This window comes from Arachis ipaensis, chromosome B9 (assembly GCF_059453495.1).
Source record: "Arachis ipaensis isolate K30076 ecotype BB chromosome B9, ASM5945349v1, whole genome shotgun sequence".
NCBI lineage: Eukaryota > Viridiplantae > Streptophyta > Magnoliopsida > Fabales > Fabaceae > Arachis > Arachis ipaensis.
Genome location: NC_142444.1, coordinates 12,877,985 through 12,902,443, shown reverse-complemented (window position 1 = coordinate 12,902,443; position 24,459 = coordinate 12,877,985). Strand labels below are relative to the sequence as shown.

The window sequence follows — 24,459 nt, the reverse complement described above, 5'->3', positions numbered from 1 at the left end:
GGATTAGCGAGAAGGGACCTCGGGTGCAGATGGCTCGACTGAGGATCGACTTGTTACATGCTCGGGATGTAAGTATGCTTAGCTCATATGTGTAGTTACTACTTCTTTCAGTTTATATGGTTTAACGAATTCGTCAAATGGATTTGATTTGCTTTTTTCAGTTTATATGGATGTCCTACAACACACCCGACGTCCTCCAGGTTGTCTATCCGGAGGTGTTGGAGCCTCGGCATACGATGTTATGGCGGTGTGTGACGTCCCTGAAATATTTTGTGGTGGTTGAGTGGCATCAGGTTGATAGAGTGTTACCGCAGTTCGGCGGCATACAGCCTCCCCCACATCCCGCCCTGAACATCGACTTCTTGATGTCGAAGGACGGGAGAGGTGGTGACCGTTGGTTCCCGTCCCATTTACAGCATTGGCATCTTCACTGGGAGACACGTGCGGATCACGTGTTACGGTTCGATGTTGTTGTTGACCCGGGACCCTCACATGAGTTCTTGGCCTGGTGGCATCAGCATGGAAAGAGGTTCTTGTCACCTGAGATGTACTTGGGGGATCCGAGAGGTATTCCTATTCCGGTTGAGGCAACGCAGAGGGGTGCCAGCCGAGTTCCAGATATGGACCGAGTTGACGACGTTCCTGACAGGCGCCGGGTTGAGAGGAGAGCTCGAGTCGGGACACATCGTAGCCAGCGTGAGTGGAGATGGCTGGACCAGGCTATGGATGAGGGTGATGAGGCCGGTAGGGGCGGTGGTCGATGACGAGGGCGTGGAGGCAGGAGGAGGGGGGCTGCTCCTAGGCAGGATAGCCCTGATTGTGGTGATCATGCCGCTGGAGGAGGAGCTCCAGTGGGGGGTGTTAGGCCCGCTCATGGCGGACATGGTGGAGAGTGGTATGGATCCGATATGGGAGATCCATCGAGCCATGCTGACACTGGGCTAGGAGAGGGGCCGCTCAGAGATTACTTCGTTGGTGTTCCCGCTGACGACTAGACACCTAAGGAGAATACGCCATGGGTGATTTCGGGATCCATGTTTTCAGAGTTTCTTGCCGGTGATGGGATTGACGCGAATTTTGGTGGATCACATTTCCTAGATGAGATCACCACCATCATGCAGGAGGATGCGGTAGCCCGTCGACGGGGACAGACGACGGGGACACAGGCAGCGTTAGATGTCGATCTGAATGAGCCTCCCTTCGTGGGCCCTGTTTAGTCTTTCGCCTTGGGTGGGACCCCGACATCTGCACATATTGCTCCGTCACATTCAGTCGCCAGACCATCCTCGTCCAGACCCTTACATATCCAGTCTAGGGCGCCTGCACAGCCACCCCCGGAGGACGAAGAGGACGAGATCGAGGATGAGGAGCCCCTTATCCGGAGAGGTCATAGGACACGGGTCCCACGTCGTTGTGGCACGGGGTCGCACCTATTTAGATGATTTGTGATACGTGGTATATGTTATTTCGTTATCTTTGTTGTGTGTTATATATTTTTGTTATCAGTGTTATATTTTATTTTGCTATGTTTGTTGTATGTTATATATTTTTGTTATCAGTGTTATATTTTATTTCGTTAGTTCATCAGATCATGAAGCAGTGAGTTTGGCTTTGCGTTATTGTGTATCAGTGACGGTGATAACATGTGTATTTTCCTTATGTAACTTATTTCCATTATTAGTAACACATTTGACATACATATCTTCTACGAGACGGAATTTTCAGCACTGAAAACCGACTAGTTAGCAAACCTAGTACATCGTTTTCTAAAAAAAAGTACAGATGATCAAACTAAAACAAATCAGAACACAAAACCAGACATTACTATTCATTTCACCCTGCATGGCTGGGTCCTCCGGCCTGTGGACAACTCCGACGAGTGTGTCCGGGTTGCCTACAGAGGCCACATCTCTTGGGCCGGTTCGGATCTGCCTCATCCATATTGGTCCGTATTCGAGTGGACCGTGGACGACCCTCCCTCGCACGCCTCATACTCGGGTCCGGTATAACGGTCGGCTCGTCATAAGGTGGCCAGAAACCCTCCGGAATGGGAAGAGTGAATCCCATCTGATATACACTGAAAACCGAACTAAGTCGATACACCGGGTGGACGTATGGCTGCCAAGTAACACGTGAGTAGGCACAGCATGCCAATGTGTGCGGACATGGGAAATGAAGTGCCTGGAAGTATCCACAATCACATGTCTGAGAACCCAGTGAGACCCTATAGCTTCTCAGTGAGAACAAACCAGTCGGAGTCGTCTCTGCCACGGTGTACTCCGAGTTATCCCTGTCATATACAGTCACCGTGAAGCACCTAGCCGTCTTTAGATTTGCCTCGATACACTTTACCAGGTATTGACTGAATTGTTGTCCGGTACCCAGCTGGGCCTGTGCCTCCCTCCCCTTGCGGACGAATAGTTCAGCCAACCTGCCGTATGTGGCCTTCACCAGCGAGCACACAGGGAGGTTTCTGACACCCTTCAGGATTTAATTCACACACTCAGAGATATTGGTCGTCATTTACCCGAATCTGCGCCCTTCGTCACAATACTGTGTCCACAACGAATACTCAATCCTGTTCGCCCAGTCACACATCGCCGGATTCTCAGAGCGCAGAATGTCAAACCAATAATCGAACTCCACTTCGGTCTTGGCATATGCGGCGTTCACAAGAAGCCTCCGAGCATCTTTGCCCTTGAAGGTGAGGGCAAAATTTGCTGCTACGTGTCGAATGCAGAATGCACGGTATGCAGCCGGAGGTAGCCATCCCCCATCAGGAGCCTTAAGCACGGCCTTGATGCTGTTATGCCTATCCGAAATAACTAGCAGACCTGGCTGCGGTGTCACGTGCTGACGGAGGTGAGAGAGAAAGAAGGACCACGACTCAGCATTCTCACCCTCGACTAGTGCAAATGTCACAGGCAGTATGTTGGAGTTCTCGTCCTGTGCAATTGCGACAAGCAACGTTTCCCCACACTTGCCATATAGATGGGTGCCGTCAATACTCACCAACGGCTTGCAATGACGGAATGCCTCGATACAAGGTGGGAACGTCCAGAACAGCCTGTGAAAATAAGCTTGAGACTCATCGAGCTGTCCCCCAACTCGAACAGGGCATGTCCGAAGGACTGCTACTGTACCAGGCATGGTCAACTGGACTCCTAACACCCACCTAGGGAACTCGTTGTACGACTCATCCCAGTTACCATAGATGACGGCAACAGCCTTCTGCTTCGCCATCCAGACCCTCCTGTACGTCGGTCTGAATTCAAAGTGTGCGACCGTGGCATTTAGGAGCACCTTGATGTTGACGGATGCATCAGCCCTCACCATTGGCATAATGAATGTCGATATGACATGATAATCCAAACTCCTATAGTCGCTGGAGATAGAGGTGGCAAGACACGTATGCGGTCCGTTGTACCGTTTCACTTCCCAGATGCCCTTGCGCTGCCGGAGACTCAACCGAATCAACCATGTGCACCCATTCCCAAACTTAGAACACTTTCCCACATACCGGCGATAGTCAGACTCAATTACCTTGTATTGTACCCCTCGACAGATGCTGTAAGTCTTCACACTCAACAGGGCCTCATCTTTATCCTGGAACTGCTGACCAACCTGGAACTCTGTCATACCAGCAGACCCGTTTGCATCTCTAGCGCCAAATCCAGCAGCCTGCCCAGGAAGCCCATCCTGCCTCATGGCATCCAGGTCCAATGATGAAAAATGGGGTGGGTACTACTGTGTGCCAGAACTAGATCCACCTGCAGCCCCTCTCGGGTCACTCGCTCCGAGGTCATCGCCACTGTCATCGGCAATCAGATCCGGCTTAACATCATTATCATCTGGATCATCAAAGAATCCGCTCCAACACCAGCCGGTGTAGCACAATGTAATGAGGTCGGAAGATGTTCCCCTGTACCAAAATCGTCGCCAACATTGCCGCTGAGATCAACAGCGAACGAAGGGGAGGCAACAGGCTGGATCGGTGGCTCGTACGCAGGGACGGAGGAAGAAGCAACGGCAGGTCTCGAGCTAGAACCGGCCACCGTGGCTAAAGTGTGCGTATTCCAGTTCAAACCCCCCAAACTGGATACCACATCAACCAACTTTGCCAACAGCTCAGGTGTCCTCACCTCGGAAAACTGCCGGCGATAATGAAACATGACCTGCAAGTCCTCATCACTCCCGATCGTGAAACAATCATACTTCACGGTATCTTGGAGCACCGTGGTTGAAATGCGATAGAAAAACTTCTTAACCCTTTTCACACCATCCAGACCAAGTTTCAGCAGTACAGAGCTAACAAGGTCATCATAGCTCGTCGTAGGCCTCACGATAATACAGAGAGGATCCTTATCGGTGAACTTCACACCGGATCGGATTTTCTTCTTAATCGATCCTCTGTGGTGAACCAACACTAAAAAACTATCCTCACTAGCCATCTGACCCCTCTATTGAGAGCAACTTGCGTACACCTCATATATATAGAGATCTGCTTCACACTAATTCAAATCAATTCCATTCGCACTATATATACGTAATTCGAATTAACTCAATTCGAATTACCTTTAATTACCCCTTGTAGCACCGTCACTCCCTGTCTCTCCTGCAAACCTCAGTGCCACCGGTTTTCTTCTGTTACCTCCGTCAGTGTCGTGCCAACTTCCACACCAGACGTGGTGTTGCTCCTCTGCCACCATTTCCCTTTTCCCTCTCCTCCACGTTCTCACGCACGGTGTCACAGTGCCGCCACCTTCCACCAGTGCCGGAGATCGCCAACCAGCGCTGCTGCAACAAAAGGATGGAGTCGCATGCCAAAGGCGCCGGTACATCAGCACCCAGTCAGCCCCCACCGCCGCAGCACCTAGTCGACCCCACCGCCGCCCAGCTATGCCGTCGCCGTCGTTGTAAGGGTGACGCTCGGATTATCCCACCGTGCCGCTTTGCTTTTTCACCCATTGGTCTGCAAAAGGTTAGCTGATAGTTAGATTTTCATTTTTCAGAGGATGTATTAGGCTTCTGGTAATAGTTAAAGCATTTTAAATTAGATATTATTTTATTTAGTTGAATTAGGGAGTTTATGGATATTCGAAAACATGTGACTGTATTCAGATGTTCAGTTTACCTTGTATGTAGATATTCAGTTTACCTTGCATGTGAAATTTTGATTAAACAGTTAGTGAAGACCTAGTATAATAGAAGAAAATGTTAAGCTTTGTTTATGTCATTAAGTATTTTATTTGCTTGTTCGTTTGAATAATTGTTTGAATCAAATAGCTGTGTGACCTTATTTGAAATTTGGCTCACAGGATGTTCATTATTTTATTTTTTTATTTTACTTTCTTTTTTTGTAGGCATTGTAAATTTGAGATGCCCTACAACCCTGATGACCTAATGGTCCAGTGTGAGGGCTGCAGTGATTGGTAAGTTCTAAGTTGAATACATGCGAAGGAGTCATGTTTAACCTTCATCCTCTTTACTATTTGCTTTTAGTTTCATCACCTGTTTAATTTCTTGATTCTAGTATGTCCAGTTCTATAGATATTTGCATCTTCCTAATGGAATTCATTTTAAATTTTAGATTTTTAAGAATGTTTTAACTCTTTTCATCTGAATTCATGTTAGGAAAACCAGTTATTTATGTCAGCCTTTACCATACTAGAATCGTTTTTCCCTATGTAAGAATCTCCAGTTAACTTAGACTATTATTGCCATTGCTAATTTGGTACTCTTTGAAGATAATACATTCATCAGTAGCTACTGGTGTGTTTGACTCTTCTATGTACCAACGATTTGGTGTTTGCTTGTTTTGTTGTTACATTTTTTGCTTCTGTCTATGCGGTGTCATTTCTCTCTCATAACCACACCTAGCTTTCTTTACTCTGCTTCCACTTGTCTGCACATGCATTCAAATGTCGTGTAACTTCTCTGAATAGAATATGGACATATGGGAGTTATCCTCCATAGAATAGTTTCATTAAATATTCATACTTGTGATCATTCATGACCTTATAAGTAAATTTTAGATGGACACAAAAGCAATAAGTTTAGCTAGTGTGTTATTCAGCTTTATAGGCATCACAGCAAGCCTAGGTACAGGAATCGAAACTTAACATGTATATGCAGCGCCAGTGCCTTTTAAAGTCAAATTTGTGGATTTAGGAAGGTAAATCTGCAAATTCGCAAATCCATTTGAAATTATCAAATATAAAATGGATAGCTTATTGAATGGAAATCAAATAATATATGAGGAATTGCAAAGAAAGTAAGAATTGAATAAAGGTTCTTAATTTGTTAGATGTTTATTATCAATTAAAGCGGATATTCATTTTACTATGTTTGTAGATAGTTCGTTCATTCGAAAAGTGGATGTTTATTTTACTTATAATATTGGTCTTTTGCTTGAGTTACTGGATTCTGCATGCACATGTTCCACTAGTTTCTTTTGTTATGTAGTTTGGGAGTAATGAAGGAAAATTGGATTAGATTTAGTTTAATTTTTTTAATTGAAATTAGGTTTAAGTTAAGCTATTTAAACATGGTGCACGGGTGGAATTTTGGTTAATTTGTTAGATGTTTATTATCAACTAAAGCAGATGTTCATTTTACAATGTATACAGATGTTCATTTCATTCTATGTTGGAATTGAGTTTCACTATGTTTTATTGGTTATAATGAAAGCAATCATTTAATAATATATGCTTTGATGAATTTAAAATTTGTCTCCATAGATTGTTGATTTTTTCTAAAGCTTGGGGTTAATGAGTTCTTGTTACACACTAGTAATTTATATGCCTGAAAATTTAGTTGTGCTCCTGTTCTCCAGTGCATATCGGTTATTGCACAAGTTATAAAAGAAAAGAGCAAGGAAGAGAAAGAAGGATCACATATACAATCTAGCAGAATGTTGGAGAAAAATTACAAGCAGAGAGCTCCTGACAACCTTCCTTAACTTATGACCACCTTGAAGAGCTTAACATTGTCATCATGATGCAGCATTTCTTGAAGATTCTTGTTATTTTAACCTATACTTTTAAATATTGATAACTAACGGCTGGTTCTCTTGTATTCCTCTAACTATAAATTATATATCTCGTGTAAATATTTTATATAATAAAAAAAATTTTCTTTTAATTTCAAATTAAGACTTGATGTTCTTTTCAAGTTAATATTAATGTTTACATGGATCGTATTTTAATCCCTAATTTTCAAACCATAAAACAAAAGAAATATGTGGAGCATGTGCATGCAAAATCTAATTAAAAGACAAACGGTATACCCAAAATAAACATCCACTTTAGAAAGAAAGTAATAATTCGCATACACAGTAAAATGAACATCTGCATTAGTTGATAAGAAACAACTAACAAATTGACCAAAAATACCACTCGTGCACCATGTTTAAATGACGTAACTGAAACGCAACTTGAATTCAATCAAATTAAACTAAATCTAATCCAACCCACATAACAAATGAAACTTGCGAGGCATGTGTAAGCAGAATCCAGAAAATCAAATAAAAGACAAATGGTATACCCAAAATAACCATCCACTTTAGAAGGAAAAGAACCATCCGAAACTATAGTAAAATGAACATCTGCTTTAGTTTAAATGACTTAAAGTATAGTACATGATGCATCTCAATCATTGATGTAGAATAGAAAAATCAATAATTTATATGGTAATGGATTATTTGTTCATGAAACTTTTGGTGCCCATAGAACTCCAGCAGAACTCTAGGATGGTAAATATAGCATTATATGCAGTATTTTAATATAGTAAAATTCTACTGTTTTCAAACACAATTCTAATTGGTATAATTGATGATAGTGCAGAAGTAAATTGAAATCCAGATTAGTTTTTTGTTCGTGTAATATTTCCTTTCAAATTGTATTATATGTTGTTCTATGCTTGTAAATTGGTTTCTTATACAAAGCAAGTTTAATAAAAGTGATTGCTGCAATTTGAATTCCACTTAACTCAGTACAATAAACTGATATGTAAAATAGCACAAATTCTAATTCTTTATATACATGAGTTAGATGCTATAACTAAGAGGAAAAGAAATTAGATTAGTTAGTTACATTATATTAATTGAGTAAACTTGAGATAATAATCTACCTAAAAAATCATGTAATAAAGGTTTACACTCTTTCTTACTTGGGCTAAGTAACAAAGAATTATTGGTTTTTGTTTAGAATTTGAGTTAGTTAGCTGGAAAAAAATATATGAAAATTGTTAAAGTGAAAGCTCTAGTTGTATTATGTTTACAGAAAATCCAAGATATATATCGTTTTTACCAATTAGCTAAAAATAGAAAAAAAATTAAAGAATAGTTGTATTGAGAAAGATAGCTTGACAACACTCACTTTAGTCAAGAAGCTAAAATTAATTATTACACGTAAATTTGCTCAAATAGGGCACATAAAAGGATATTATAGTTATACAACAGTATAGTTCATGAGGCAATTGACAACATGTCTGACAAAGTATTGAAGAACTTCAACAGTGAATTGTCTTGTTCTTGCAAGTTAAACTGGAGGGGACTTTCTGATTTTAGTTGCTTGTTCAAATCCATATGCAATCTCAATTAGCTTTGATTCTTATCCTTTCAAATCACCAAAGTTTATTCCAAATGGGACACCTTTATTATCATACCCTGCAGGCACATTTATTCTTGGGAATCTTCCAATAGCAAGCACAGGTGCAACACTTGAACCAGGTGTTACCAATGTATCAAGTTTATAATCACTCATCAATTTCTCAAAGCCTTCTCTTGATAGTCTTGCTAGATTGGCCAGTGCCGCGTTCTTTGTTGTGCCAATTACATTTGTTTTTCTCCATGAAGCCATCGGTTTAGAATGAAAATAACTATCCACATACATAGTAAAATGAATATCTAGCAAATTTTATTGTATCTACTTAAATCCAATCCAAATTAGTTATTCCCTAATCATTTTTAGTTGTAGGATGAAATTACCAATTAATGTGCATCCATATAAATTGAAGGCTGGATTTATCCCAGAAGTAACCTATACAGAAAAACAAATCAATATGCTTTCACTGTCATGTCACTTCAAATAGAGATTAGAGAGTAAAACAAACCTTCTTCCCTCTTGTTAGAGAGAGTCTGATGTGTGAATTGTCAAACATGTCATTCCTAATCAAGGTTCTAAAAATTGCATCCTTAATATGTAAATTTTGGAACCATACTCATTAGTCACCATGTATTTCCAGCTATGTATGCCAGCAAGGGGTGCTAAATTGAAATCAAACACACCTCATCTCTATTTGGAACATTTTCAAAAGCCAAAGCTTTTGCTGAATCAGACATCCTAATTAATTGTTAACTGTGAGTGTTACTCTTAATGAATAATAGTGCTTATATATATTTTTTTAGCAGGGTTGACATAGTCACAAGTATTATCAAAGTTGCAGTGGCATCCATTTACACTATCACAAGTATTGATAGAGTTTAAGACTCCCAGAGAAGAGAAGCTATTCAAGGTTTAGCCTTCTACTTTTTTTATTTATTTATTATCTCTGTTAAACTATTGAATTTTAATTTATCTTCATTTTTATTATCTCTGTTAAATTATTATGCATGCATCTATACTTATTTATCTATGCTTGTTTGTATAAATCATTCATGGTGAAAATATAATTATATTCAAATCTTTAAGTTAGAGGATTATTTATTATTGTTTTGACAAGTATGTAAATTCATTATCTAATATTTATTATAAATTTTATTTTTGTATTTAAAAGTTTATTTGTCTCATTATTTAATATTTAATTGTCTATTATTTTTCAAATGATAAAAAAATATAGCTATTAAAATCGACGGCGACATTGTTGCTTTCTAAATTCAAAATAGACAAAAGAAAATAAAAAATAGACAGAATTTCTCAATTTTATTTGATATTATCGACGGCAAGTTTGTCGCTTTTACTAAATACGGAAAAATCTTAACCTCATATTATCGACGAAAAGATTGTCGATTTTATTTAACATTTATCGATGGTTTGACATGCCGTAGATTTTATTAGATTTTTGAAAAAACGACAAGTTTAAAAGTAACATGTTGCGCCGTTGATTTTACCGTTGATTTTCATTGCCCGTCGATTTTAACGGTATTTCTTGTAGTGATGATTATAATTATTATATTTGTTATGGTTCTAAAATTTTAAATATATTTAAATAATATAATTATTATTTGAGATTCTTAGGGTAGTTAATACACTTTTTTTTTTGCCTAAATTTTAATTTTAACATAAATCTAATCTATGGATTTAAAATCTTGAACAAAGATACTGTGTATATATTTATCATTAGATTTAAATTAAATTTAAAGTATATATCAGCGTGGTAATAAAATTCTCATATTTTACTCATACGCTTTATCGTCAAGCAAATATTATGTTAAATTTTCTTGAAGAAATATTAGTGAACACATAATAAAAAGGATAACAAAAATATAGAAAAGCAACATCATTTCTTAAAAAGATATTTTTTAATGTACGGAATCAAAAAAATATAAACACAAACATTTGTAAAAATATATTTATTTTGTCCATATTTTTAAAAATATTAATTAGTTGTTTTTGTGGGTATTTAAAATTTAAAAGTGTGGTTTTCATCAATTATTATTACATGTTTTTTTCGTCATGTTATATTTAAAAATTGCAAAAATTTAAATTGTAAATATTAAAAAAGAAATTTCATCTATTTTTTTGTTCATTAAATAAAAGCATTTAAAAGTTTTTATTGATAATAAACTTATCGTGTTTACTAAATTCGATGTTAGCTAACTTCTAAAGAAAATTGCTTTAGATTCTCTACTAAAGCTTATTCAACTCTATACAAATACACTTTAAATAAGAGATAATAATAGACAAACTTTTTTTATTAAGGTAAAATCAAAAAATAATTATGAATATATTATAATGTAACGTATTGTATTATGTATATTCAATTTAAGATAGGTAACGTGTATTGTTACTATTATTATTATCTTTATTGTTATTAACGTTACATTAATAATATATAATTACAGGGTGTTGGAAAAGGTAAAAAAAAAATAATAAATAAAACACAGAATATGAAAAGATAAAAATTCGGTACTTTTTATTTACAAGATAAAAAATAAGGAACCACTCAGATAAAGATGTTGAAAACGTCTTTTTATAAGGATATTTTTTAATAATTAAAATTTAACACATACAATCGATTAAATTATGTTATTTTTGTCAAAATTAGACTAGATAAATTGACTTGACCGAAAAATGGTGAATCAAATCATGAACTGGTCTAAATTAATATTATTTTTTTATAGAAAATGACTACAATACCCTATTATAGAAAATTACTAAAATACTTCTATTATATATATTAATTTTGAGAATCCTAAATTTTAGTCTTTTATTTTTCTATCGTAGGGTTAGAATTTATAATTTTTAAAATTAATATATATATATATATATATATATATATATATATATATATAAAATAAGAGTATTTTAATCATTTTCTATAATAAAAGTATTGTAGTCACTTTTTATAAAAAAAAATAATATTAATTTAGACCAGTTCAAGATTTGATTCACCATTTTTTCGGTTAAATCAATTTATCTAGTCTACTTTTGACAAAAATAACATGATTTAATCAATTATATATGTTAAATTTTAATTACTGAAAAACATCTTTAAAAAAAGACGTTTTAGGCGTCTTTATCTGAGTGGCTCCCTAAAAAATATTCTTATAAATTGAAGTTCCTTCTTTCATAAAGTAGACATCATAAAATTCCTAATTTTGTTGGTAACAGCCTAACAACTATCTTTTCTTTTTTTCTTCTTCATATTGTTCCCTGCTGACTTCATCGGTCTCTACTCTGCATGTTCCAACAAGAGAAGACTTCAGTCATTTTCCAAAAGGTGATTCAATTTCTGGTTAGTTTCTTGTTATAATGCATCATTTTTTTTCATTTAGTTCTTCCCAGCCTTTTGTGTTGTACATTTTCAAGCAACACTCTTGTTCGTTTCTTTCTATTCGTGTGCAGAGAAACAAAACAAGCTTTTTAAACACTAGTTCGCTACCATGAGTATTATTGCATGTAGAAGTGATCACAAAAGGTAGACATTACATTGTTTGTTGCTTCTTTTAATGATTTCATATTATGTGTTGTAAATATGCTGAATGGATTTGATTTAGGCATTTTTTCGCTACAAGACAACATTGACCCGGTGATAAAGATTTAAGATTCATATTTGGTGTATACAAAGGACGCGTACAAATTTAAAATAATATATATTTTGTGTATTTTTTTAATAACTATGTAGAAACAGATAAATTACATATAATACAAATAATAAAATTTATCATAATAAAATAATAAAATAAATATATGTGATAGCTATCCTTTTTTTAGAGTGATGTGATAATTTCAGATAAAATAATTGCTAAATATGGTGCTGAGTTAAAAAATGAAATTATGTTGATTGATTACCGTGACAATTGTATTAAGGTTAAGATAAAGACCCGATGAAGAAAAATCTGGATACCTTCATATGAGGTAAAAAAGTTAATTACTTTCTATAACTTCAAAAGTATAGTATGGGCGTACTTAATGTATGTCATAAGTGGAATCTTTTTTGTGGCTCTTGTGGATAAATGATATGGTCAAATCTATTTGGATTTTTATGAATCTCATTATGTTAAAGATATTATTGGGGTATTTTTGTTGAAAGTAATTCAAGATAAGTTAGGTTTAAACTACTTTGAAGCATCTAAAAATGTTACTTCTAATATAGAAGAGGATGGAGGAACGCATAGAAATATAAAAATGTTAGAATCTTTATAATTTTTTTGTTTATTTTTATTGTTGACTGTATGTATGTTATATCTTAATTATTGTAGTTATTAACATATTTATTTCTAAATATGTCCATAATTCATTGTATAATATGATTTTGTTATCTGCTTTTTTTATTGTCTATCTTTTTTTCTTATTTTTGGGTTTTTTCATTTTTTTTGACTAATTGCATTTGTAGTTCTAGGTTCCAAAGAATTGCCAATAAGAAGATAGTTCAAAACGTACCTAGATCAACCAAGAAAACATGTGTTGTTCTAGTGGGATTTTGTCATAATATGTAGTCTTATATAACATTAAGAATATTGAATGTTAGTTTTTTTTTTCTTTTAACAAAATTTTTTGTTTATTATTGATTATTGATTTTATATTTATTCTATATTTATTTTTTCTGAGAGTTTATCCACACTATGTTCTCTTGTTGAACATTCAATTTTTAATTTGATTTCCAAATATTATAGAGAGTACGATACAAATAAAAGTACCATAAAAAATAGATCAACAAAAAAAACAAAGGTATATTGATTTTTTTTCTTATTTAATATCATACTAGTATTATATATGTTCTTGATTTTGTCATTGTCTATATAAAGTTATTGTTAGATAAGTATGTTACAAACAAAGTGTATTGAATAAATGAACTACTTTGTATTTTGGGATATTTTGCATAACATTATCCTACATTGTTCATTGTTGTCATTTTAGTTTAATATTTTTTTTTTGTAAATTATCATTGAAATAAATAGATATGTTGTTCTACATCACTGCAAGGCCTTAATTAAATATGACATCAAAGCCGATCGATTTGTAAGCTTTTATAATTATAATTTCGTAATTATTGGTTACTTTATTTTTTATGGACTAATTATTACTTTTTTACGCCGTATATCCCATATCACTTTGTTAGGTTACTACTTGATACTGGTGGATCAAAACACTGAAAGTTGATTGTTGAACTCTCAAAGAATGCTAAAAGTTTTGGAATGAATGTACTGACAAGTAAAAACAGAGAACAGAGAACGGAAATACAAAATTAGTACTAAGTGAAAAGATTTTGTGAAAATGCATAAACTTAAAACCACATATTCATGTGTTTTTAAGATGGTTTCAAAAGAAGATCATCTAATTCAAGTTTATGTAACTAGAAAGTAATTATTTAGGTGGTTTGAAACTTTCTGATATTATTTTAAGTTTATGCATTTTCACAAAAAAAAATTTCTTATGACCAATTTTGTATTTTCGTTCTCTGTTTTTACTTTTCAACACATTCATTCCAAAACTTTTAGTATTCTTTGAGGGTTCAACAACTAATTTACAGTATTCTGATCCTCCAATATCAAGTAGTAACTTAGCAAATTGATACGGGATATAATGTATAAAAACAAGTAATAAGTGGTCCATAAAAAATAAATTAATCAATAATTATGAAATTACAATCATAAAAACTTACAAATCGATCGGTTTGAATGTCATATTTAGTTAAGGTCTTGCAATGATGTAGAACAACATATCTGTTTATTTCAATGATAATTTACAAAAAATATTAACAGATTAAAATGACGACAATGAAAAATGTAAGATGATGTTATGCAAAATATCTCAAAATACAAAGTAATTCATCTATCCAATACACTTTGTTTGTAACATACTTATCTACCAGTGACAAAATCAAGAACACATATAACACTAGTATGATATGAAATCTGAAAAAAAATCAGCATACTCTGTTTTTTTTTTTTTTTTTTTTGATCTGTTTTTCACAGTACTTTCATTTGTAAAAGAAAAAAAAATATAAAAATTGAATGTTCAACAAGAGAACATAATGTGAATAAATTCTCAAAAAAATAAAAAATAAATATAGAATAAATATAAAATCAATCATTAATAATCAATAATAATAAAAGAATTTTGTTAAAGTAAAAAAAAAAAACTAACATTCAACATCCTTATTGTTATATATAGTTATGCAATAAGACTATATATTAGGACAAAATTTCACTACATTAATACACTTTTTTTTTGTAAATCTAGGTACGTTTTCAACTATCTTTTTATTGACAGTTCTTTGCATACCATAACAAATGCAATTAGTCTAAAAATGTAAAAACCAAAAAAAAAGACAATAGAAAAAACAGATAACAAAATTATATTGTTCAATGAATTATAGACATATTTAAAAATTAATATGTTAATAACTACAATAATTAAAATATAACATATATAGTCAATAATAAATATAAACAAAAATGTTGTGAAAATTTTAACCTTTTCATATTCTTATGCGTTCCATCCTCTTCTATATCAGAAGTAACATTCTCGGATGCATCAAAGTAGTTTAAACCCAACTTATCTTTGATTACTTTCAACAAAAATACTCCAATAACATGTTTAACATAATGAGATTCATAAAAATCCAAATGGATTTGATCATATCGTTTATTCATAAGAGCCACAAAAAATATTTCACTTGTGACATACATTAAGTATACCCACGACATGCTTTTGAAGTTATAGAAAGTGATTAACTTTTCTACCTCATGTAAAGGTATCCAAATTTTTCTTCTTCGGGTTTTATCTTAATTTTATACAATTGTCACGGTAATCAATCAACACAATTTCATCGTTCAACTCAGCACTATATTTAGCAATTATTTTCTCTGGAATTAACACATCACCTAAAAAAAATAGTTATCACATACATTTATTTTATTATGATAAATTTTATTATTTGCGGTATGTATAATTATATACTTTGTGTATTTTTTAATAACCATGTAGAAACATATAAATTTTATTTGCGGTATACATATTTGTTTACTTTGAATTGAATTGCACAAACAATTTTCAGCCATAGCAATACAACTTCAAGTGTTAAAGTGTCAATAAAGCCAGCAACATATGATTTCCAGCCATAGCAATTAAAATAAATGCAAGCAAAAAACTATGAAACAAAGAAAAGATGGGCATACTATATTTATGTTCGGAAAATGAGTTGATCCATGAGCTACATATGATTTAATAGCATAATCATAAAGTGAAAAGAATAAAAAGTATGCATTGTGCTATACCTTGCCATGACACAATCAATATTTTGACAAAATCTGCTTAGGAGCTTTAACCAAAAACATCAATCTGTTTATTACCAAGTAAAATTCTAAGAGATTAGACAATGCACCAATATTCTATCCATCATGTATAAAACAATACAGAAAGTAATGAAGAAGTGCTCTCTTTTTAATTTTAATTTTTTGATATTGTAAACTCCACTTCTTTTCACATCCATTCATTCTTCCTACTACTTATCTTCTTTCATAATATTTTTCTACAATAACCCAACTAATGGACAATAATTCTAACTCTAAGATGGTCGCAATCAAATTTTATGCACAAAAAACATGTAATGTGACACTGTAATGCATCATCAGAGTATAATAGATTAAATCAAAGGACTTCATGTTTGAGAATCATACATAAACTGACATGCTTTTCTTCTAAATTATACTTCTTTAGAAAGTTCTTTTTCTATTTGTTAGTTAGAATTTCATGCTTTGGCTTCAATAATACTTTGTAATATTAACAAGCAAGTCTGTGATCTGAACCATAAGAGGAAAAAGTTGCATGACGTTGTTAACTTTGGTAAACACAGATAAGAAAATGATAACTAATTATTTTATACATGTCACTATAATATGCTAATTATTTTAAAGATTATGTTGCACAATTCTAAAGTAACAAGATTAATGTGCACATGAACAAAAAATAAAGATAGTTTTTATTTACCTTTCTTAATTTTCCTTACAAAAGTGAAGGGAAAGAGAATATTATCAAAGACAGTAACTAATATGAAAGATAGCTTACGAACTAGCTCAATTTTGCTTCTGAGTCTCTTATTCAGTTGGAGTTTTAGCTGAACACTGTCTCAATTTATATCAGTAAAAAGCATTTTTATTTTGATACATACATTACTATTATTATTATTATAAACTTGAAATTTAATTTACTTGCAAACCTAGCCACCAGACTAATTAGTAACAGACAACTGCAGATTTTACATTGTTAAATTAAAATCAACTGCAACGAAGAATAATTGAATCAGACAACTATACTAAAATAGCATGCATCTTCATCAATAACATATAGCACGCATGTTATCAAATCACAATTCACAAACCCATATTTCACAGATTATTGTACCGAACCCCAAATTAAAACCCCTAAAATCGGAATCCTAAACCTTTGAAATTTCAGAACCAAATGGAAATCAATACATACCTATTTGACGATGTGAGCACAGAGAAGACGATGAGAAGCACAGAGATGACGATGGTGAGGGCGGTGCAACGATGATCAGTGCAGGACGATGAAGAGGAGCGACGGTCAGTGTAGCGATGTGGTGAGTGGTGAATGGGGCGACGGTCAATGGCGACGGTGAGAATGGCGAAGGTGATGATGTCAATGGTGAAGGGTTTACGCGCGAAGGTGAACTGGTCAGTGCAGCAATGTGGTGAGTGGCGAGTGGTGAGTGGCGGTGAGTGTTGAGTGGGGGGTGACGGTCAATGGCGACGATGAGAATGGCGAAGGTGATGAGTGTAGATGGTGAAGGATTTGTGCACGAAGGTAAGCTCTCTGAAAGTGGAAGGCGCGATCGAATTGAAGGTGTGTGTGCTTTTGGGGGGAAGGGGAAAAAAATTCACTAAGTGTCACCATTTGGCCCTAAATACATTAGTCATTACTTTTGAAGCGTATCCAAAACATAATAAATAAGTTACCCTTTAAAAATGCTCTCTTTGGTACGAAAAGTGTATCTATAGATATCAACATAAGGCTACGCTTTATAAGTGATTTTTATTGTATCTAAGACTACATGTTGTAAATAATGTCACAATTGTGTTTTCTATTCTCTTATAAAAGGGTAATACGGAGAAAAGCGTAACCTATTCATAATTTCGAATGTAACTTAAAAACTGTGTGGCTGAATGGTTTTTTTTTTTGTAGTGTATTTAGTATTTTTGAATATTTATTAAGTGAATTCTACGGTGTTTATAACTTGGTGCCTAACTTATTTTTTATAGTAAATTTTGAATATTTAATAATTATTTACTTTTATAGTTTTAAACTTAAATATTGATTTTTAACCATTTTAGTAAATTAAACAAATATTTTTAGGAATCATAGCAATCACGTATTTATTATAGGATATTACGTCTATATTATTTCGATTCTCTTAGCACCTATAAATATCCTTCTATATTGTATCATTCTACACAACTTGAATACACACAAACCTTTTTTCTATTGCTCTCTCTTACCTTTCTAACATGGTATCAGAGCCATGGTATCCTCCTTGAAGAGGATAAGTTATTTTTCTTTTGAAGAAATTACCGTACTTTTCATACTTTTCCTCTGTGCCATTTTTTTTTCTTGTCTTTTGTCATTGCTTTGATACTTTTTCACCTCATCGATTAGCCTATCTTCTTCGTCTTGTATCTTTCCGAGTCTAATGAATCAAACATCACTATTATCCGCTGCTTATCTATTCTCATGGAGAAACCAGATATTTTTCGTCACCTTCCGACAGTTCGCATCTTTCGGCATTTTACCATCTCTTTGTAGTTTGCCACCTTTCTAGTAGTTTTCGGGTAGTTCGCCATCTTTCTGACAGTTCTCCATCTTAATTTTTTTGGCAGTTCATCACTCTTGTGGTAGTTTTGTCTCCGCTTTCTTGTGGCAATTTCGTCTATGCTTTCTTTGTGGCAGTTTCATCTGCGCTTTTCTTGCACCAGTTTCATCTGCACTTTCTTTCGGCAGTTCCATCTACACTTGTTCCATCAGTTTATGCAGTTTTTTTTTATTTTGTTGTTTTAAATAAGTTTCAAACTCAGGTTGTCACTTGAGTTTGAGAGATGATGTTAGAATATATTAAGATCAATTAACTTTCATTAGAATTATTTAGCATATCTGAATATTTATTATAGAATATTACGTCTTTATTATTTCAATTCTCTTAGCATCTATAAATACCCTTCTATATTGTATTATCTACACAACTTGAATATACATAAACCTTTTTTTATTGCTCTCTCTTACCTTTCTAATTAACAATACTAAAGGTGCCAAACTAAATTTGGTTTCTTAAGGAATTTAATTTGGTTCCCTAATAAAATAAATTTTATAGACGTGGATGGCTTTATTTATTCTATTAAAAAACCAAATTAACTTTTATTTCTCAATAAAATGTGACAAAACAAACACAATGTATCATATTCCATTATGCCTATATTCTACAATTTAATATTTTAATTTACTAAATTATATTTATACTTAAAAAATAAAGAACTGGCCTAACAAACACTACTAGAAATAGGATTTTTTCGGACGAAAATTTCAAACGAAATTTATTCCGTCTGAATGACTTTTTTATTTCGGACAAATTTGAGACAAATGTTGAACAACTTTTAGTGGAGGCATTGGAATAATATATTTTGTCCTAAATTTGTCTAAATTTTGTCCCAAATTTTGGCGCCAAATTTTTTGTGGATGGCGCCAAAATTTTCATACAGATTAGTAACACATTTCGGACAAAAGCTATAATTCGTCTGTATTTCATCTGAATAACTTTAGACAGATTTTGGACGCATTTTGAAAATTGTTAATTCTATCCCAAATTTGTCTATAATTAGTCTTAAATATTTTTACTATAGCTAACCCCTTGAAATAGGCAAAATTTTTTCGCACAAATTTGGAACGAAAATAGCATCATTTGTAAATTTCCGTATGAAAGTGCATCAGTTTTCAAACGGATTTTATATGTTTATTAAAAAATTATAACATTTAGTATAAAAATAATGTTTATACTTTTAAATTTGTCTATGATTTATCCCAAATATTTTTACTATTTCAAATAAAATTTCTTTTCCTTAAAATAACCTTAATTATATATAACTTATAAAAGAGTACACTTTTTGTTTCTAAAATTTAATTCCAAAACTTTTTGATCAAAATATGAAATAATCATCGTATTGATTAATTTCTCATTTATTATTATACATGTTCATAGCCTAACCCAAAACACTAAGCTAGATCTATTAAGCTTAAAGGCCCACCAAGGACTTCGTTCTACCTGACCTCCTAAGAGGTCAAACATATAAAAACTGAACTAAACTACTTTTTCATACAACAATTAAAAAAAAACGCTTAGTTTTAATATTATTGCAGTAAAATTAGATACCAATTTAATCAAACCATAAAAACTGATTTTTAACAAACTAATTTTTATAAATAAAGAAAAAAAAATAAGCATTAATACACACAATGATAGTTACTAAAAAAAGAACTTACTTATATAGAGTTTCTTTCAAGAGACCTCTTTAACAAATTAATCCACATATCGAAGTTCAAAAGAAGAATTCACCACAATTCCTACAACAAGATTTTATATATATATATGTAAATGTAGCTTCATATATGAATTTATCTATTGATTAATGATTGTGTCACGCAAGTAGGAACTATATAAACACCTTCAAGAATTTGAAAAAAAAATTACTTATAATCTTAATTGAAACCTATCACTAAATAGAACATTTATATGCAATTAAACACCTTATCTATATATATATTCCATATTTTCATGCTTTTTTTAATAATTATAAATATTTTTTTTAAATATATTATAAATATCTTTAGCTAGCATTAATATTAAATTTAATTTTACTAAATATTTATTTTTTAAAATTATTAAATAATAAAATTAAAAAATATAACTTAAAATTTAAATAATTTAAAATTAAAATTAAATTTAATTTTATTAAATATTTATTTTTATGTACCAATGTTCTAAAACTTATCTTTTGAATACTAATGATATAATTTTTTTTTTAATTTGTTGGTAAAGTTTAGATATAATTTAATTTTAAAATTTTAACATATGTAGTTGTTTCAAAACCACCTTTCTACTCTGCGCCAAAAAGCCAAATTTTATTCAAACCCGCCCTTTTGTTTCAATTTTTATCTTCTTCTCAAAAACTGCCCTGCCTCCTTACGGTTTTCAGAGAGGCTTCACTCACTCACACAGTCACACTTCTCTCCTACCTGTGGCCACCATCGATCTTCCAGGTCGCACTCCAGCCAACCTCCGCCCTTGCAACTCAGGCGACCTCTACCCTCTCTCGTTCTTCGTGCTCACAGATTAGAGAGCCCTAACTCGCTCACCTGCTCTGCCCTGTGGCCACCGCCGCGCCGCTGATCTTCCGGGTCGCACTCCAGCCAACCTCCGACCTCGCAACTCAGGCGACCACCACCCTCGTGGTTCGCGTTCACAGGTAATAGCTCTCACCCGCTCACACTGCTCTGCCTCCTGCATGTGGCCGCCTCCTCCGATCTCTCGGACCTCGCACCGCCACCAGCCTCCAACCCTTGCCACTTTGCGTCTTTGTGCGACCTCTGTGGCTCTGTCAAGTCCCAATTTTTTGTGAGTAGTGATGTGATTCTTGTTTGTTTCTTTGTCAATTTGCTTGTTAATGATGGTTCTCGTTATCAGACTATGGCTTGGATTTTTATCAATGGTCCTTTGGTCTTTCTAAGGATAAAATTAGAGTACTATTAAAAAAGTTAGGGTTTGTTCTTAACTCTTTGGATATGAGTGATAATCTCTTCTGTTTTGCATCTATTGGATGTCTTTTATTTCATTCTTGTTTCTCCTTTTCTATCACCATTTTAGTCATTATTTTCATTCGTATATACATTCTTTTAAATCTTTCACCATTTAAATTCTTTTTCTTGTTTGTCTTTACACTTTTTGCAGTAACATTTCATTGTCTTCATTTTAGTATTCATCGTAATTTTAGCCAATATTTGCTCATTCTAAAATTTTTCATATGTATGAAAGTTTAGCAAACTGTGTTTATGTCTTAACATTTCTGCCGGTTGATTACTAATATAACTACCGTAACTAACAGTCTCCGACAACCATTATTCCATTCTTCGGAGATCAATTCTTTTGGGGGGATAGAATCTATCAAAAAGGGCTAGGTCCAGCACCAATTCCAATTTCTCAGCTCACTCTTGAGAATTTATCAAATGCCATAAAGTTCATGCTCCAGCCAGAGGTAACTACACAATCTATGACTAGCATTGAAATTGAAAATGGAAACATCTATATTTTCTTGAATGTTAGATTTACTGGTTATAAAATTTAGGTCTTTTTTTCTTATGGTCATGGTTTTTGATAGATTTAATGGTTAGGTCCACTCGATTCTAATAATAAACCTTCAGGTGAAGTCTCAAGCAATGGAAGTTGCAAAGTTGATTAAGGATGAAGATGGTGTTACTGCAGCGGTTGATGCGTTTCACCGGCATCTACCTTCTGAGCTACCGCTTCCAACACCATCTCCGGTGGAGGATCACCCAAATGCTTTGCAGTGGTTTTTTTCTTCAAATATCCAAGTGGTGTTGTGTGCCTTGTGGTGGTGTATAGTGTTTTTTTCCCCACTCAGTAAAGTATTTTCTTTTATTCATTATATAGCAATGGACATATTTTTAGCTGTGCGTGCCTGTATAGCTTAAACTACATATGTACTCATTACCAAATTTTACAGGTGCTCATTGTTTTGTATGAGACATTCCGAATGCATTCGTCAAAGTTTAGCTCTAGTGGCTCTCGTGACCTCCTTATCTGTGATGAGGCTCACAGACTAAAGAATGATCAGACGATAACAAACAGGGTACTGTACAAAATTTCTCCAGTTTAAAGGCATGTTTCTGACTTTTGTTCAAGGCACCTTGATGGCTGTGATTCTGAGTTTCTCACCTATACTTCCTGAATCAGGCATTGGCAGCTCTTCCATGTAAACGTAGAATTCTATTTTCAGGAACTCCTTTGCAGGTGAGATTCTACGCATGTATAGCTCTTTGTGTTTCGGGCTACAATCCTAAATAACCATTTATGTTTATACTTTTATGGACATATTTTGCAGAATGACTTGGAGGAATTCTGTGGAAGTTGAGGCTGAGAAACTACTAAGATGCATGGAATGAATATTATCAACAGTGTCAGACTTTTATGATACTGTAATGCATTATGTTTCTAGTTCCTTCTTACTGCTTGGAGTATTGAATTTCCTAAATATTTCTTGTATAATATTCAAATTTCAGTTAAGTACTTAAATCTCTGTCTCTCGCCAAGGTTGCAGCAGCAGAGGCTGAGCGAGAGAGAAACCAGTGATGGATTGTTTGTCACTTCCATCGTTCATTTGGATTCCATCAACATCTAAGTATGAAAAACACAGCAACCATCAAAAGAAGTTCCGAATTGCGGTGTCTAGGAGAGACACTGACGCTGAATTTTCTTTGTCCTTTTCTTGTTTTCCTTCATTCAATGCTATTCACAAAACAGTTCCTTTGGCTGCTTCAATCGCAATTTTCTCTGGTCACCCCCTGGTACTTTTTTCATAGACCTTTGCTTGTTTGTTATTTCTATAGCAAAATTGTCAAAGACATTACTATAGCAATACCTAAAAAAAATTAATGTTTTTCCCCTCCTGATGAAAAGTGTTTTATTGAAATTCTAACTTTTATATATTTATCGTTATGGGAAGTATTTGCTTGTATGCTTTTTTATCTTAATTTAGTTTTCAGGACATATTGAAGAAAGCTCAGCTTCTTTCCCCTCGTGCTATGGTTGTTGATTCAATACAAACTCTTGATCTTATTAACACTGTTAGTAATTTTCTTTCAATTTTATTAACACTTTTCTTTTTCTACCATTTGTCAATATCTTTGAATTTAACATTTTGTTTTGATTTATGTATTCTCAAGTGGTCAGAGCAAAATGTTAAGTTGAATGATGCTGAGGACAAGTTAAAAGATCAAGAACATCAACTAAAGGTTCAACAGAAAAGAATTGGTTCTACTAAAAAGACAGATGAGCTTGGGACAGGCTCTAGTAATGATGAAGATGATAACATAAGTGATTGATGTTAGGAGGATATGTTTTTTCTGATTTAAATTAAGAAATTTTTAGGTGAATTAGTTAGTATATCTTATTTTATTCATGATATTTGACCTTTTTAAAGGCTTCCTTTGTTTTAGTTTAAGTATTTTTTTTTCTTATTTAGTTTGATTACATTTATGGACAAAAGTATTTTAATAATAAATATTTTTTTTAACTATTTTATGGTAATTAACTTTTTCATGATTTTATTATGTGTTTATAATTTCGATGATGTAATATGAAAAAAATTATTATGATGGTCTTAATATAGAAAGCAGATTGAATACAATTTATTTTCTAAAATATTTATATATTAAATAGTAAATTATTTTGTATGAAAATTGTTTGAAATATTATATTAAATTTGTAGAAAATTTGTGTGAATATAATTTTTTGTTTTGTATGAAATTTGTTTCAAATACGTAAATTCTTTTAAATTAAATTTGTCTGAAATTTAATTGAAAAGAAATATTTGATTTGTCTAAAATTTGTTCGAAAAAAATTTGTTATATTTGACTAAATTCGTTAGAAATTTGTTTGAAATAAAATATATTTTTTGTTTGAAATTTGTCTAAAATAAAATATTTTTAC

General features: G+C 33.2%; 2 protein-coding genes and 1 pseudogene across 6 annotated transcripts; 2 read left to right on the top strand and 1 right to left on the bottom strand.

Annotated features, from left to right (window-relative positions):
• Positions 1 to 545: 545 nt before the first annotated feature.
• Positions 546 to 1,442, top strand: LOC148543785 (uncharacterized; annotated as a pseudogene).
• A 391-nt stretch (positions 1,443 to 1,833) lies between these two features.
• On the bottom strand, positions 1,834 to 3,708 carry LOC148543784 (uncharacterized). Its single transcript, XM_088498713.1, has 5 exons — positions 3,625 to 3,708; positions 3,428 to 3,543; positions 3,037 to 3,265; positions 2,528 to 2,946; positions 1,834 to 2,473 (listed from the first exon to the last, which is right to left on the bottom strand). Exons 1-5 carry the CDS (start codon positions 3,706 to 3,708, stop codon positions 1,834 to 1,836), a joined length of 1,488 nt encoding a protein of 495 aa, XP_088354839.1.
• A 17,195-nt stretch (positions 3,709 to 20,903) lies between these two features.
• Positions 20,904 to 24,002, top strand: LOC107616737 (uncharacterized). 5 transcript variants are annotated; one of them, XM_088500145.1, is made up of 9 exons: positions 20,904 to 21,348; positions 21,836 to 21,985; positions 22,152 to 22,371; positions 22,475 to 22,600; positions 22,705 to 22,761; positions 22,853 to 22,946; positions 23,069 to 23,315; positions 23,514 to 23,594; positions 23,694 to 24,002. In XM_088500145.1, the coding sequence occupies exons 7-9, from the start codon at positions 23,100 to 23,102 to the stop codon at positions 23,850 to 23,852; spliced, it is 456 nt and encodes a 151-aa protein (XP_088356271.1). In that variant the 5' UTR covers positions 20,904 to 21,348; positions 21,836 to 21,985; positions 22,152 to 22,371; positions 22,475 to 22,600; positions 22,705 to 22,761; positions 22,853 to 22,946; positions 23,069 to 23,099; the 3' UTR covers positions 23,853 to 24,002. The 5 variants fall into 5 exon arrangements, with proteins under 5 accessions (XP_088356271.1, XP_016174156.1, XP_088356273.1 ...); XM_016318670.3 differs by having other exon boundaries at positions 22,152 to 22,600; XM_088500147.1 differs by having other exon boundaries at positions 22,152 to 22,600; positions 23,062 to 23,315.
• Positions 24,003 to 24,459: the final 457 nt, after the last annotated feature.